General features: G+C 64.0%; 1 protein-coding gene across 2 annotated transcripts in view; it reads left to right on the forward strand.

Annotated features, from left to right (window-relative positions):
- Positions 1 to 7,854: 7,854 nt before the first annotated feature.
- LOC117654221 (protein gustavus) overlaps positions 7,855 to 13,412 on the forward strand; it is a 45,218-nt gene continuing 39,660 nt past the window's right edge. For both annotated transcript variants that reach the window (XM_034400486.1, XM_034400488.1), the window contains exon 1: positions 7,855 to 8,124. In XM_034400486.1, the coding sequence (XP_034256377.1) occupies positions 8,039 to 8,124 (86 nt within the window). In that variant the 5' untranslated portion in view covers positions 7,855 to 8,038. The remainder of the gene's footprint in view (positions 8,125 to 13,412) is intronic.

Consider the following 13,412-nt stretch of genomic DNA (forward strand, 5'->3'; position numbering starts at 1 on the left):
TCGGTGGACCCGGGCCGTGGTGGGCGGGGCGCGGGGCAGAGCGGGGCTCATTCCGCTCTGTCTCTCTCGCTCTCACGCGGCCAAACGTAGGGGAGCGAGAGAGAGAATGCCGCAAAGGACTGCGGGGAACGACCAGGAATGTCCTACCGCGCCGCTCAGTGTGTTCTAGCAGTGGCAGGCAACGAGATGGACAGCCGAATTCTGCTTTGGCGCTTCCTTGACGCTGGTCAGCTGGCGTGAGGCGAGGCTAAGGCCCGACGGGTCCGACGCCGGGGCAGCAGACCGCGGCAGGGCAGTCCGACAGTCCGCTCACCTGGCCTGCTCTACCATACCAAACCAAGTCCCGTGGTGGCGTGGCGGCGTGGCACGGTGGTGGCGGCGCCCGCTGCTGCGGCCCCGCGCCCCGCCGTCCCCGGACCGTAGCGGGCTGCCCCCGCCCCGCGCCCCGCACTCCCCGGCCCGCGCTCCACGCCCCACGCCCTCCGCCCCGCGCCCGCGCCGCGTCAACGGGCACAGTCAGTGCACTCTGAGCTGCGTCCGCGTCTAGCTGGCCAAGCAGGCCCACCGAGCCATCCGACATCGCGGCGCATCGCGGCCTCCGTGACGTGTGTGTGGCACGCGTGCGTCGTGCGTGCACGCGTGCACGGTGTGGCGGCCTAGTTCTGCGGCGCCGCGGCGGCTGCGTCGGCGAAATGGTTGGTAGCGCTTCGAGTGTCGTGGTGTCGTACGAGTCATGTGTGTGTGCCCCAGTGGTGCAACGGCGTCGCCTTCTACATCTACAGCATCCACGATTGAGGATTACTTCAGCCGTCTGTCTGCCCGACTGGCCGGCTGGCGCTGGCAGGCTCCTCCGCGTTCCAAGTGATGGCTTGGGCTGCTCGGACGACGCAGCGCCCTGTTGACGGGGAGATTTGGCCGGTTGGTCGAGGGTCGCGACCAATGCGGCCACCACGGAACGCCGTGGGGGCTGGATGGCCGGGCTGGGCCGGCCGCCAAGCTTGCAGTGTGCCTGCAGGCGGAGCGTGGACGACGCGGAGTTGCAGGCCAATGGCTGCGGGGCACTGCCGGGGCACTGCGAGGGTCGGCGATGTGACCGCAAGTTATCGCGCCACTTATCGGTCGCTATCGCATCGCCGTGGTGCGGCCGTGATGACTGTCCCTGCCGTACCTCGCCCTGCAGTGCCTGCAGGCTGAGTGAGGTCTCTCTCGCACTCATGGAGCGTCCTGTCCGGGAGAGACAGACCAACAGCCTCCGTTCGGAGTCAGCCAACGGCCTCGCCCTTCGAGATCACCCGGAGGTACCCGGAGGTGCCCGGAGGCCGGATAGGTGCGCTCCGTTCGCGTGGGGAGTCTGACGCAGCGCGCCCCGAGCCCAATTTCAAATTTGGCGCGAAATGGGTTGCTGTCCGGCTTGTTCGTATACACGCCTCGACTCTGCGATGTGATATGTGGTTCGGATGACAGGCGGCCGCGTGACATCGCGGCAACGTGATGGCGAGAACCGGGCCGACGACCGCGTCATTTCGTGGCGACTGGCAGACTGGCAGGTGTCCGCCCCGCCCTGTCACGGGTGGGCGCAGCCGGCCGTGCAAACTTAGCATACTTTTTGCGCTTTTTGGAGTTTCATTTCATAACGGCAAGATATGAAAAACTGAAGCTACCCTCCGCATAACTTTCTTATCTCCAGCCGTTTACAAGATGTAGGCTCCCAAAATGTCAATATAAATGGTAAGTTTGCACGCCCCGCTGGCCGGACCGAGCCAGGGCACTGGCCGGTGCGGTGGGTGGAGGCGGAAATGCAGCCTGATAGATTAGGACCGGGCTTCGGGAAAGCGAGATTTCCGCCACCCGCGGCCGAATGAAGCCCATTGCCGGCCCGCCAGGAGTCCGAACCCAATATGGACACTGCGCCAAAGCCGCCAAAGTGGAGGGCGAGGGCGAGGACGTCCGTGCGGCGCCGGCGCGTCTGCCCGTGAGTCTTTCTGTCTGTCCGTCCGTCCGTCCGTCGGCCTGACCAGCCGCTCCTGATCCCCAAGGAGGTGATGGCCACAGTCACGAAGGTTCCACTATGACGCGCGGCGCGGCTCGTTTGGACGCAAAAAATGATTCCCTGCGTCATGAGACCGCGGATATGGCCCACCGCGGACAGGACAAGCGTATGGAGCCGCAGCCTGCTAGGCAGCCTTGGCGTCGAAGGCATCATGGCGCGGCGCTTTTGGGCGTCACTGGTAGAATGTCCGCTCCACTCGCGGCCGCGCTCTGCGTCGCTCTGCGTCGCTCTGCGTTTCCTGTTTTCTCCCGCCTATCAATGCGGCTCGGCTCGACCTCGCCCGATCGCTATCTGACGCAGGCCACCTCCAGCCGCGGACCGCCATGCCCCGCGCGGCCGCCACCAGAGGCACTCCGTCAGCGCCAGCGTTCCCGCGCCGTTATCGTTTTGCTTTTCTGGAAAGTCGAATCGAACGAGGAACTCTGCTGCACCGCGCCGATCCCGGCATTGAATGAGTCGGGTTGCTTTCCCAATGCGATCGCTATGCGAACCGATCGCTGTGAGAGCCGATAATGCATGCAGGACGGCAGCGCTAATGGCGTAGAAACCAGCCGCGCTTTAGAGCGCGTTGCGGCGTTGCGTCCGCGGTCCTTGGCGTGGCGCGGCGGCGCGCGGCGGTGTGTCACTTTTTGCTGAGCGAAGCGAAGCACCCTGTTTGCGATTTTGAATAGCTCATTTGTCCGACCCCCCCCCTGATACCTTTAGTTTACAAGAGGTATCTTCCTCTGTTATTTTTCTATATTCATATGCGATACATGTCGAAGCTCCATAGCCAAGCTCATAGTCAACTCTATAGTCCAAGCTCCTAGTCCAAGCTCCATAGTCTAAGCTCCATAGTCCATATTCTATAGTCCAAGCTCAATAGTCCAGGTCCATAGTCGTACGCCAAGCTTCATAGGCCATTTAGTTTGAGAATAAGATCTGTCGAGAGTAGGGTAAGATCTGTCACGAGTAGAGTAAGATCTGTCACGAGCCCGTTAGGTTAGGTTAGGATTGGTGGATCATTTAGTTTGAGAATAAGATCGGTCGAGAGTAGGGAAAGATCTGTCACGAGTAGAGAAAAATCTGTCACGAGCCCGTTAGGTTAGGTTAGGCTTGGTTGGACCATTTAGTTTGAGAATAAAATCTGTCGAGAGTAGGGTAAGATCCTGTCACGAGTAGAGTAAGATCTGTCACGAGCCCGTTAGGTTAGGTTAGGATGGTTGGAACATTTAGTTTTGATTTAAATAGCCTTCCGTGGATTCAAGAAGAAACCAACCATTGCCGAATCACAATCCTTCGCGCAAAAGCATACTTCCTGGCTATCACCCCCCAAAAAAAAAGAGGCTCATTTTCAATAAACACATCCAAATTTACTACTGATGAAAATGCATTTCCATCTCCAGCAGAATCCAGCTCAGCATCGAGGCCGAAGGCCTTCCCCTGGCTAGTACTTCTCCTTCGGACTGGCCGGCCGGCAGTCTGAATAAACCATCTCAACGGGCAGCGGTGCCCGCACTGCCCCGCAGTGCCGCTGCTGGACTGGACTGTACGGGATGAGGTTAGGTAGCCGCTCAGCCTTGCAGCGAGGCCACCGCCGGGGAAAACTAACCACAAGTAAGGTAAAGTTCAAGAATCTTTTTTTGGCGTCTAGAACAATTGCCTGGGGAAAGAAGGCATGCGTCGAGGTAAATAAAGTTCAGTCATCTTTTTTCGACGATTAACCCAAGTTGAAGAGGCCGCGGAGGTGCCGCGCTAATAAGAAGAGATGGAAGCTGTTTCTCTCGGTGTTGGTCATCTTGGCCGCGTTGTTGGCGTGCCGCGCGGCACGTCCTGAGCGGGAAAAAACATTGTGCGATGGTGCTAACCGGTTATTCGCTCAAAGTCAACTCGCTCGCGGCGCGCGCCAAGCCGCGCCGAGCGGGGCCCAGCCTTCCGCGAGTGTTGTTTGACGGAGCTGGCGGTGCTGGGCGCGCTGGAGACGGTGTCGTCCGTCACGGTGCGGTCCCGGGGCACCGCCAGCACCGCCATGACGTGGCGGCGTGCTCGGCCAGTGACGCGCCGCTCCGGCCGATGGTTGCCGCGCGTTGCCGCCGCTAGGCCTGCCGCGGGGGTGATTCACGACTCACGGCGGGTGGGTCATCACCGCCATCACGGCCTCGATTGTCTCGCTCCGGTGCGGAAATAGAAGCGACCGCCGTCCTGGTGCGAGTCTTGGAGTCTGCGCGTCAGGGAGGTGTGGTGGCACTCCGCGACGACGCGACGCAGCTTTCCAAAGCGATAAACCTCCCCCTCCCCCCGCAGCAGCGTGATCGAGACGCAGGAAACGCATGCCGCTGACACCCACCCGCTCAAGGGCCCGGCTTGCTTGGAACAGCCGTGGCGGCGCGGCCAGTGTTTTCGTCCCCTTGCTCGCAAAGACGGCGGCCGGCCCTGCCGGGGGGCTCAGCACTTTGTTAGCGGGTCAAGGCTGGAATCGTGTCTGTTTGCTGATGTCGGCCCGGCGGGCTGTCGGGCTGGGGCTGGCTGGGCTGGGGTGGGGTTTCGTCGGAAGTCGCGACCAGGTGGGAGCCGAGTGGAGAATATTCTTGGCTTCCGTCGGCCGTGGCTCGGCGGCTTGGCGGCTCAGTGGCGAGGACGGGGATGGGGCGCGTGCTCGCTGACGGGCTGACGCTGAGGTCAGGGGTCACCCCGCGCCGCCCCGCGCGCTCATTTGCCTGCCTCCGCGGCCTGTCGCTCCTCAGCTCACTACTGTACAGCGGCCTTCCCTGGCCGCGCCGGGGCTTTCGCCAGCGTAAGGAAAGGCTTGCCGAAAAGCCGTGGCCGTCAGTCGACTCGCTCCCAACCAGCACCTGCCGAGGCACCTGCAGCCTGCAGTTGGGTCCCGCTCTGCTGCGCGGCGTTGGCGGCCGAGAGCGCCTTGCAGGTAGGCAACCCGCGCGCAGCCGTGCGTTGCAGAGCCGCAGCCGTCGGCGCGCAGGCGGCGGCGGCCGGACGGCGCCGTGGCTGTTTGGTCCGCCTTTTCTGACTCATTTCCTTTTTTGCCGCCTCATCGTTTTTTGTCGGTGTTTGCATTGACCGTGGCCGCGCCGCCGCGCCCGATGCAGGAGGCCTGCAAGACAGAGGATGCCAGATATGCCCCGCACGCGCCGGCTGGCCGCGGCTCGGCTCAGCCTTGGCTCGGCCCGTCGCGGCCAGAGTCTCTAGGACTGCACTGCACTGCCAAAGCTCCGGAGCCGCGGCGCCGCGGCGCTGGATGTCGGAAGCCAGGAGGAAAAGAAAGTCCCGCCCGAGGACAGGGAGCTTCGAAGTGCACTTTGCCGACTTTCTTCTCGCCGGGCGCCGAACGCCCTGCCAGCCCCGCCCGCGCCCTGGAGCAGGCCGTCAGCGCCGTCAGCGTCAGACCGTCCTCGCGGCTGCCAAATGAACGCGGCCAAAATGGCGCCTTTTCGGCGCGCGTCGCTTGGAGGCGAGCCGCTTCTGTTTGCGGAGCTTTTTTCAGGACGGCGAGGACGCGTCCTCCAAAGCGAGGCGCAAACAGTGGCGGGGCGTGCCGCGCTGGGGCGGCCGGGGCGGCCCGGGCCAACGCCATCATTACCCCGGTCTTGGGGACACGTGCACGCGCAGCACGCGCCACGTGCGCACGCCGCTGGGAACGTGGACGACGTGACGTTTAGGGAGGACCAAGTATTTTCTTCGAAACCAATTTTTTGACTGGAGTCATTTTGCGAGTAAATGGTTTGTGGTATTGTTTCATTTTGTTCAGACTACGGGAAAAGGTCCCTCAATGACTCCATGAGGCTTTCGACAAAAATTGGGCTTTAAAACACTCAGGTTTTCTCAAGTTTTAAAACTTTGGAGCCCTTTGGCATAACCTCTTCCAGTTGTCTGATCAAAGTGAAAATACTGTAATACTACCGACAACTTTTGCTGACCCAATGGAATCCGCGTTGCAATCGAAAACGAATGAATTTGCCGTCCTGTAACGGCACGAAGAAGGGCGTGTCCGCGTTCCGCGGCGGGTTGGCCGGGCTGGCCGGCCTGGCGGTCCAGATTGAGGGCTCCGCGGCTCCGCCGCTCCGCTGCTCCGCAGGCCCCGGCCTCCTCGTCCGCCTCGGCCAGGTGCACCAGTCCGCCGGCAGCCTATCTCCTTGATAGGCGACGAGGCAACACTGGCTGGGCCTGGGCCGGGCCGTCCGTCATAGTGCGGCCACGGCGCAGCGGCAGTCGCTCGGTCTCTCTCGTGCTTCAGCGGCACGCTCCGTGAGCGCGAGAGAGAAAGAAGAGTCCGAGTGCCGCTGCAGCGTGCAGCGCCCTGCCGGCGGCCCTAATGACGCCGTGCCTCACGTTGCTCGCCCTGCTGGCCCTGCTACCCGTTATCTCACTGCACCGCCTGGCACCGCCACGCCGAGGCCGTGATAAGAGGCCGTGCTGCACGCCGACAACGGCATGCTAACAGGTGGCCCGCCTTGATCCCCGCGGTGCAAGCCAGTGAACGCCTTCAACTCCTTGAACCTGCACTTGTTCCTCGAGGGACCGCCACCACCGCCACGTCGGCGACTCCACCGGCCGGTGGAGTGCCTGCACCGCCAGCTGCCGCCGCACATGTCCGTTTGCTGTACGCCGCACGCGGGGCTCACGCGGTGCTCACGCAGCACGCGCACCGAGCCAGACGTGCACCTGTCTCGTCCTCCATGGCGCGACTCCCCCGTGGGGCGGCCTGGCGGCATGCATCACGGATTAATTCATACTCGCCGTCGCCGCCGGCCGCCTGATTCCGAAGAGTCGCTTCTGTCTGTCTGAGCGGCGAAACGACTCTTCGGCGGTACATAATTCGCAGGCCGGCGAGCAAGGCGTCCTAGACGAAATTGGGCGTCGTGGCGGTCGTGGCGTGGGCGGCCTTGGCACACTTGACGCGCTGCAGAAGCGCGCCAGTCTCGTCGGAGGTGTGAAGGTTGGCGGGCCGGCCGGCCTGCTGTGTCTCTTCCTTTACTTTTTTCCGAGTCCGGTCGTCCGGGCCTCTCAGCCTGCCGGCTGGGCGATGCAGCCACCGGAGTCGGACGCAGCGGCGGCGGTTGGGCTGCCTACCCTCCCGGCGACCGGCCCTCCCAGCGCTGAGCGATCGCGCGCTCTTCAAGAGCCGTTGGTTCGGGTCGGTCGGGGTAGAATCATAAATGTTGTGGCGGCTTCGACGATAGCGCTTTTGTTTTTAACGAGCGAGGCTTTGAAGTGTTCCTGCCTCGCATATTTGTGGCTGGGAGTGAGTGGAAGTCGCCCGTGCCGTCCCGTCCCCCGCCCCGGTCCCGCTGACGTGCTCCCGTTCCCGTTTGCGTTTCGGCCTTTGGGTTGGTGGTCGGAGCTCCGTCCCGCGCCGTGCCCCCGCAGCCCCCGCGGGCGGCACTGCACTGGGCTGGGCCGCGCGGCCTTTGACCTTTCGCGGCCCCGCCCGCTGGAACCGCGGAGGTTTCGGGTTTCTGGGTCCCCGGTTGTAGTGCTGCTGCTGGTGGTCAGTTCGACTTAATTTGATGTCGATTCGATTGCTTTCAGGCAAAGTTTCGATCAGTAAAATCAGACCAGTGAAAGACAAAGAAAATTGTGGGCAGCGAACTTGTCGATCGTGTATTACTGGAATGGGAATGGAAATGGGCGACATCGGCGACGGCAAACAGCTTGGTTGGAGTTCGGCGAGCGTTGGCGGCTTGGCCGGTCTTGGCGCGAAACGCGATTCCCTCCGCGCGTGTTTTGTTTCGCGGCGCCCCGCCACGCCACGCCCCGCCACGCCACGCCCCGCCACGCCCCGCCACGCCGCCGGCCGGTGGAGCGGCGAGCAGACGGCCGGCCGAGTGTCGAGGCGCGCTGCCGGTCCTGTCCTGTCCGTCCCGCCGGCGTCCGTTCCTGTCGTTTTCGCCAAGCCGCCGATCGCGGATTGAGGCTTTCCTCAAGCTTTTCCGCGCTGCCCTTGCGTCCTTTGACCCTCCGAGGCCGTGTGCGAGTGCCGCCGACGCCCAGATGAAGCCGCGACGAGTGGAACGAGCCCGGTCCGGCCGGCTCTGTACCAAGAAAGCCAAGAAAGCAGCTGTCGCTACACCGCATAAGTGAGTTTGGGGGTTTTGCCAGTGCAGTGTCGGAAGTAGTGTCGGGTTTGTCAGGGGGTCGTGTCCGCTCCGGCCGCGACGGGTGGGAAGCGTGGGAACCCGGGCGTCCTACCTAACCTCAAAGACGAGGCGAGGCGTGTCCGCCGTGGGCAAACAACCACGCTCGGCAGCGCAAAAGGCGGCAGTGGCGTTTTCCCCACACGGTGCGCCCCGCGCGGTGGCCGGTGGTGCATCACCCCAGTTTGCAGACCGCAGCAGATAACCTTGTTGTATGGTGTCTGCGTGAAAATGGAAACTGGCTGAATGTGTTGCCGTTCTTTGTGTTTGCCGGCTGGGTGCACCCCATGACTTGTTCGGACTTGATTCGTTGGGGGCTATCGTTGTGGCGGTGTGTGGCGACGCTAGTGTCCGTTTTATCAGTGTGGCGTTGAATACGTTGTTCTCAGTTTGGGACTCCCGTGGTGGCGGTTGTGTGTGGGATAGTCACTGGAGATAGATATACTGGTTCTCCTTACCTTGCCGTGTGGCTACCCCGCGCTCAACGACGAGGGGAGAGGGAACGACCGTTCGCGGTCGCCGCTACTCCGCGCGAGCAGCGCCACGCGCGCGTGCGCTGTAGCGTCGCTACCCCGCGCTGCCTCCACTCCAGCGGCGGGAAGGCGCGCGGCGATACTCCGTGCAGACGCGCTGGCGGCTTGGCGGCTGGGGGGAGACATGTGGAAGTTGCAGCCTCCATCCACGGGATCCAGGGCCAGACGGCCAGACGATGACAAAAGGTTGCCTGCCCTTCCCCTTCCCTCCGCCCGGCTGTCTCCTGTCCCCTCTCTCTCTCTCCCGCTCTCCATCCCTCTCTCCCGGCTTCTCTCCCTGTCCCCCTCTCTCTCTCCACTCAAGGACCCGCTGCAGTTTCCCAACCCGTCTGGCGCTGTGGCGTTGCACAACCCCCGCCCGGCCCCTGCCCGCCCCGCCCCCCGACGGCGGTGCAGCGAAGGCCGCCCTGTCCTGTCGCCCGCCACGCCGCGCCTCGCCGCCGACAACCTTCCTGTCCGAAACCTCTTACAGGTCGTTTGGATTTCGCGCGGCGCTGTGGGCGCTCTCGGTCTTTTGGCGTTTGGGCGCGGAGCTACGCGGAGCTGGCTGGCTTGGGGCCACCGGGGCCCCGATACCCTTTTTGTTCGTCTGGGAGAGGAGTGGATCCGTCTCGTCCTCCTGGAGGAGCGCGTCCGGGGCGCGCCGCAGTTTGGAGGCAGCCGTTTGGGGCGCGATGGATGGGACGCATCCAGCTGAGTGAGGATGCAGGCACTGCGCTGTGCTGCGCTGGGTACTCTGCCAGACGCCGCCGTTTGGAACGCGCAGGCGGAGCAGGCGGCGTGGCTTTTTATTGCTCTATTCGGCGTCTGCCTTGAAATTGGTGCTGCCTGGAGCTGGAACGGCTGGAACGGGGAGCGTCGTCTCGCTGCCTGGAAATATTGAGAGAGGCTTTTGTCCCGGAGGCTGGAGGGTGCGTGCGCTGCGAGGCGGGGCCGTGGAAAAACTTTGGCTGTGTGTGTACCCGCCTGCCTCGCCTCCCAGCCTGCCAGCCCGCCAGCAGCCACATGGTGTGTTGTGGTACTTGTAAGGCCCCAGTACAAGAGCTGGTCTCTGTGAACGAGGTATACTCGCCTCGGTCCGTGACTGGCGCGGGCGGCGGGCAGGGGGCGGGGCGGGCGGGGCGACGGCGTACAGTCTGTACTGAGAATGTCAACGTCGCGTCGCGCCAGCCGCGCCAGCCGCACTGCCTTGGAAGGCCCCTGGCTGCGCCGCTGCGTTCCGCTGGCAAGGGCCTAAGTGCTGCTGCTGGAATAGTGCGGCTGTCAAAAGGAAAAGCGAGGTTTTTGTTCCTTGTTTTTGAGCAGCGCGCTGGCTTATTCGAGTTCGGCGGCCTGGAACGCGGCGGTCGTGACGCTCTGTGACGCCCCGGCCCGCCTGGCGTGGCTGGCGTGGCTGGCGTCACGAGTTACGCATCCGTATCGTAACAACGGCCAAGTCGCTCAGTGTTCGCCGACTCGCCTGGCCGCGCTGGCCGCCCCGGCCTGGCCCCGGCCGCACACGCTCACGTGCACACGCACCGAGGCTGTGCCATGTCTGCCATGGCTGTGCTGGTCCGACGAGCCCGGCGCAGCGCGCAGCCCAACCCCGAGGCGTTTTGCATCGCCGTGTGGGAGTGCATGGAGTGCATCGTGGCGTTGCGATCCGGGGGTGCTGCTTGCGCCGCCCAAGGCCTCCTTGATGGCGCCCTTGCGTGGTTGCCACCATGTCGGCGGTCGACCCCGCCGCTGCCCGGGTTCTGGGTTCAACTGCCCCCACCGGCCGCCGTATTTTTAGACCCTTTTCTCGCGCCGCGCTGAGTAAGCGCCCTGGCCCCCGTCTTGGAGTGGAGTGTACCGAGCTGTCGCTCGCCAGCCGTGTCGTTTGGTTCGAGCGTGGAGTGTACCGAGGCGTTCCCCCGGCACCCCTCGCCGAAATCGATCCGGCTGCTCGCCGCCTGCAACGCCAAACGGCATGGCCCCGCCACGCCCCGCCCCGCCCCGCCCCACCACGCCCCACCCACCCCCTGCCGACACTCGGGGTTGAAAACACGTGGAAACTGGTTTTGGGCCATTTTGGGGACCGCGACGACATCGGCGTGCGGACAGGGCTGTTGGTGGCGTCGTCGGCGTCGTTAGCAGCGCCTCGTCGGGGCATCGGGCAGCCCAAGGGGCAGCCCACTGGCAACGCAGTGGAGTCCTAATCATCAATCACGGGCCTCTCCTGGACCGCGGAGGGAGACGGCGGAGACGCAACGGCTGCCAGCTCTGCCTGCCCGCCGCCCTGCCGCTTGGCACCACGCGAAGTGCGCGAAGCCCAAAACGGTGCAGTGCGGGTGCTACGCAGTGCTAGGGTGTAATGGCCAAGTGAGGGCGTGTGCACCAGAAGGGGGTGGGGTGAAATATACGCTCGTCGTTAAAACTCGCCGGCCGGAGAGCGGGCGAGGCCAGAGAGCGAATTTGTTGCTTTCGGCCCCCCTTCTCTTTCCTTCTGCGTTATTGTTTATTGGAAGTTTTATTTATGGGCTTGGGACGGGACCCCGATGTCTCTTGCCAGGTGGAAACACAGTGGAACTTGGTCTTTGGCGCGAATGTGGTGGTATAATGAGTGTGGAGTTCCAAAGCCCGACAACGGCGGCGACGACTCAGCAGACACTCGCCCTGCCCCGCACGTCTCGCCCCACCGGCCCCGCAGCCCCGCCTGGGCCGCCGGGCCGACGGGACGGGCCCTCGTGTTGCTGCCCTGCGAGCCAGGCCTCCAGGCCGCCAGGCTTGCCGGCAGGCCGTTGCGCCCTGTTGCCACGTCATATCAGGCTGGCTGGCTGGCTGGCTGGCTCAGCTTGCTCCAGACAAAGGATAACTCAACCGCGTTCGAAGGGAGCAGGCGTCGTGCCGGGACGTCGGCGCGGTGGTGTCGCCGCCCTGTCGGCGGAGGAGGGAATGCCCTGGCGGGCCTGGCGCTGGGCCTGGCGCTCGCCCGCTGGGGGGACGGAACGTGTTCGAACGGCGTGGGCCCTTTCTGCGCCGCCTTTCTGCCGCTGGGGCGCAGCCATGACGCAGCCAGCTCCCGTTGGCGCCGCCAGCATCGCGTCGTCTCCCTCGCACCGCAACGGGACGCTACGGGACGCTACGGGTGCGACGAAGACGGGGCGACGAAAAGGTCCCTCGGACCTAGGCGGCTCGTCCCCCCGCGGCGCGAGGTTGACGATCGGGCGGCGTGCACCGCGTGCACCGAGTATCGACTCGGCGGCATAACCACAGATCGTGTTTGGCGGCCCTCGGCTGCCCGGCCCGGCCCTGCGGTGTAGTCGGTGTGACTGGCTGCAATTACCATGATGGCACCGTGGCGCTCGCCGTGGCGCCCCACCTGTTGTATCGATCGGGCGGCGGCGGCCCCGAAGGCCCGAAGGCAAGGCCCCGAAACCCCGGCTGCGGGGCGGGGCGGTGGCGCGATGGGGTGCATTGATAAGCTTTATTTGCCTTTTTATAATGTGTACCATCCCTACCTGGCTCGTAGATTAGGTGGAGCGCCCCGGTCTGGCTGGCGCTCCGCGGCGGGGGGTGTGCGCCCTGGTGGCCCTGGTGGCCCTGGTGGTGGGACGAGCCGCCGCGTGGCGTCAGCGTGTGTGACAAAAGGCAAAAGGGTACTCGCGCCGTAAAAGCGGGAAAGGGAGCGCTGCGTCGCAAGCCGCTCAAGCACCTCGACGTGTCGCCAGCCTCGCAGATAAACGTGCACAATCCGAGTGCGAGTGTTGGGTATTGGCAATCCGTTGGGCGTGGCGTGGCGGGGGTACCGCCTTTGAATTGGGTTGGGGCTGGGCGACAGTGAGTGACGCCGGGGCGTTGGTAAACCGAACCCGGGTTGTGTTGGGCTAGGTCACGTTTGGCGGTCCTGCCAAAACCACCGTCGTCGTCACGGGGTTTCAGAACGCCCCTCGCCGCCGCCGATTTTCCGCCAGGCTTTGTCCACCCGCCCGACCTGGGGCGACTTAGGGGCAATTGAATGTGATTGCAGCGCTGAGCGGCGCCGCGCCCGGTGAAAAGTTTGCCCAGCGTCTCCGTTCGTGTTGTTGCAAGTTTCGCCGTGTAAACTCTCTCGTGGACGAATGATAATAACTTTGCGTCTGCGAAAGTTGTTCTTCCACCCCGTCGCCGTGGTGTCCTCTTCCTCTAATTTTGAGCTCCCGCCACCCCGCTTGTATCTCTCTCTAGCGGCCAGCGCCGAGGGAATAAATCCACACTTAAACTCGCTCGTTTTAGCCTTTTTTTTTTCGGAACGCGAAAACTTCCCTGGATTGTCTCGGCGCGCTGACTCAGAACAGAACGCGCCCGGCGTGTCGGCGGCGTTCGCGGGGGGAAGCGAAACTTTTCCAAAATGATAATCAAGTCGTTTGTTGTATTTCGTGAGAAAGGCGTTTGGCGTGGCGTGGCGGTGGGTGGCTCGGTGTCGGCAAGGTGGTGGTGGTGGCGGCGCGGCGCCACGCCTCGCCGCGCATTGGAGGCAAGGTCGCCTTCCCCGATTTCATGGTGGATTTTGCGCGGAGGCGGCTTGCGTCTCGCGCGCCCCGCCGGGCCACAGGCCGGGCCGGCGTGCCGACGGCGTGCCGTTTTGGGGTGGCGGCTGCGGACAGGTTGCATGTGTCGCTGACGCCATGCCGTGGCGGCGGTGCGGCGGTTCGCCGTCTGCGCGCGGCCCTCGGCGGCCCCGCTATCGCGGATTGG

The sequence above is a fragment of the Thrips palmi genome, unplaced genomic scaffold (genome assembly GCF_012932325.1).
Source record: "Thrips palmi isolate BJ-2018 unplaced genomic scaffold, TpBJ-2018v1 HiC_scaffold_10, whole genome shotgun sequence".
Taxonomy (NCBI): domain Eukaryota; kingdom Metazoa; phylum Arthropoda; class Insecta; order Thysanoptera; family Thripidae; genus Thrips; species Thrips palmi.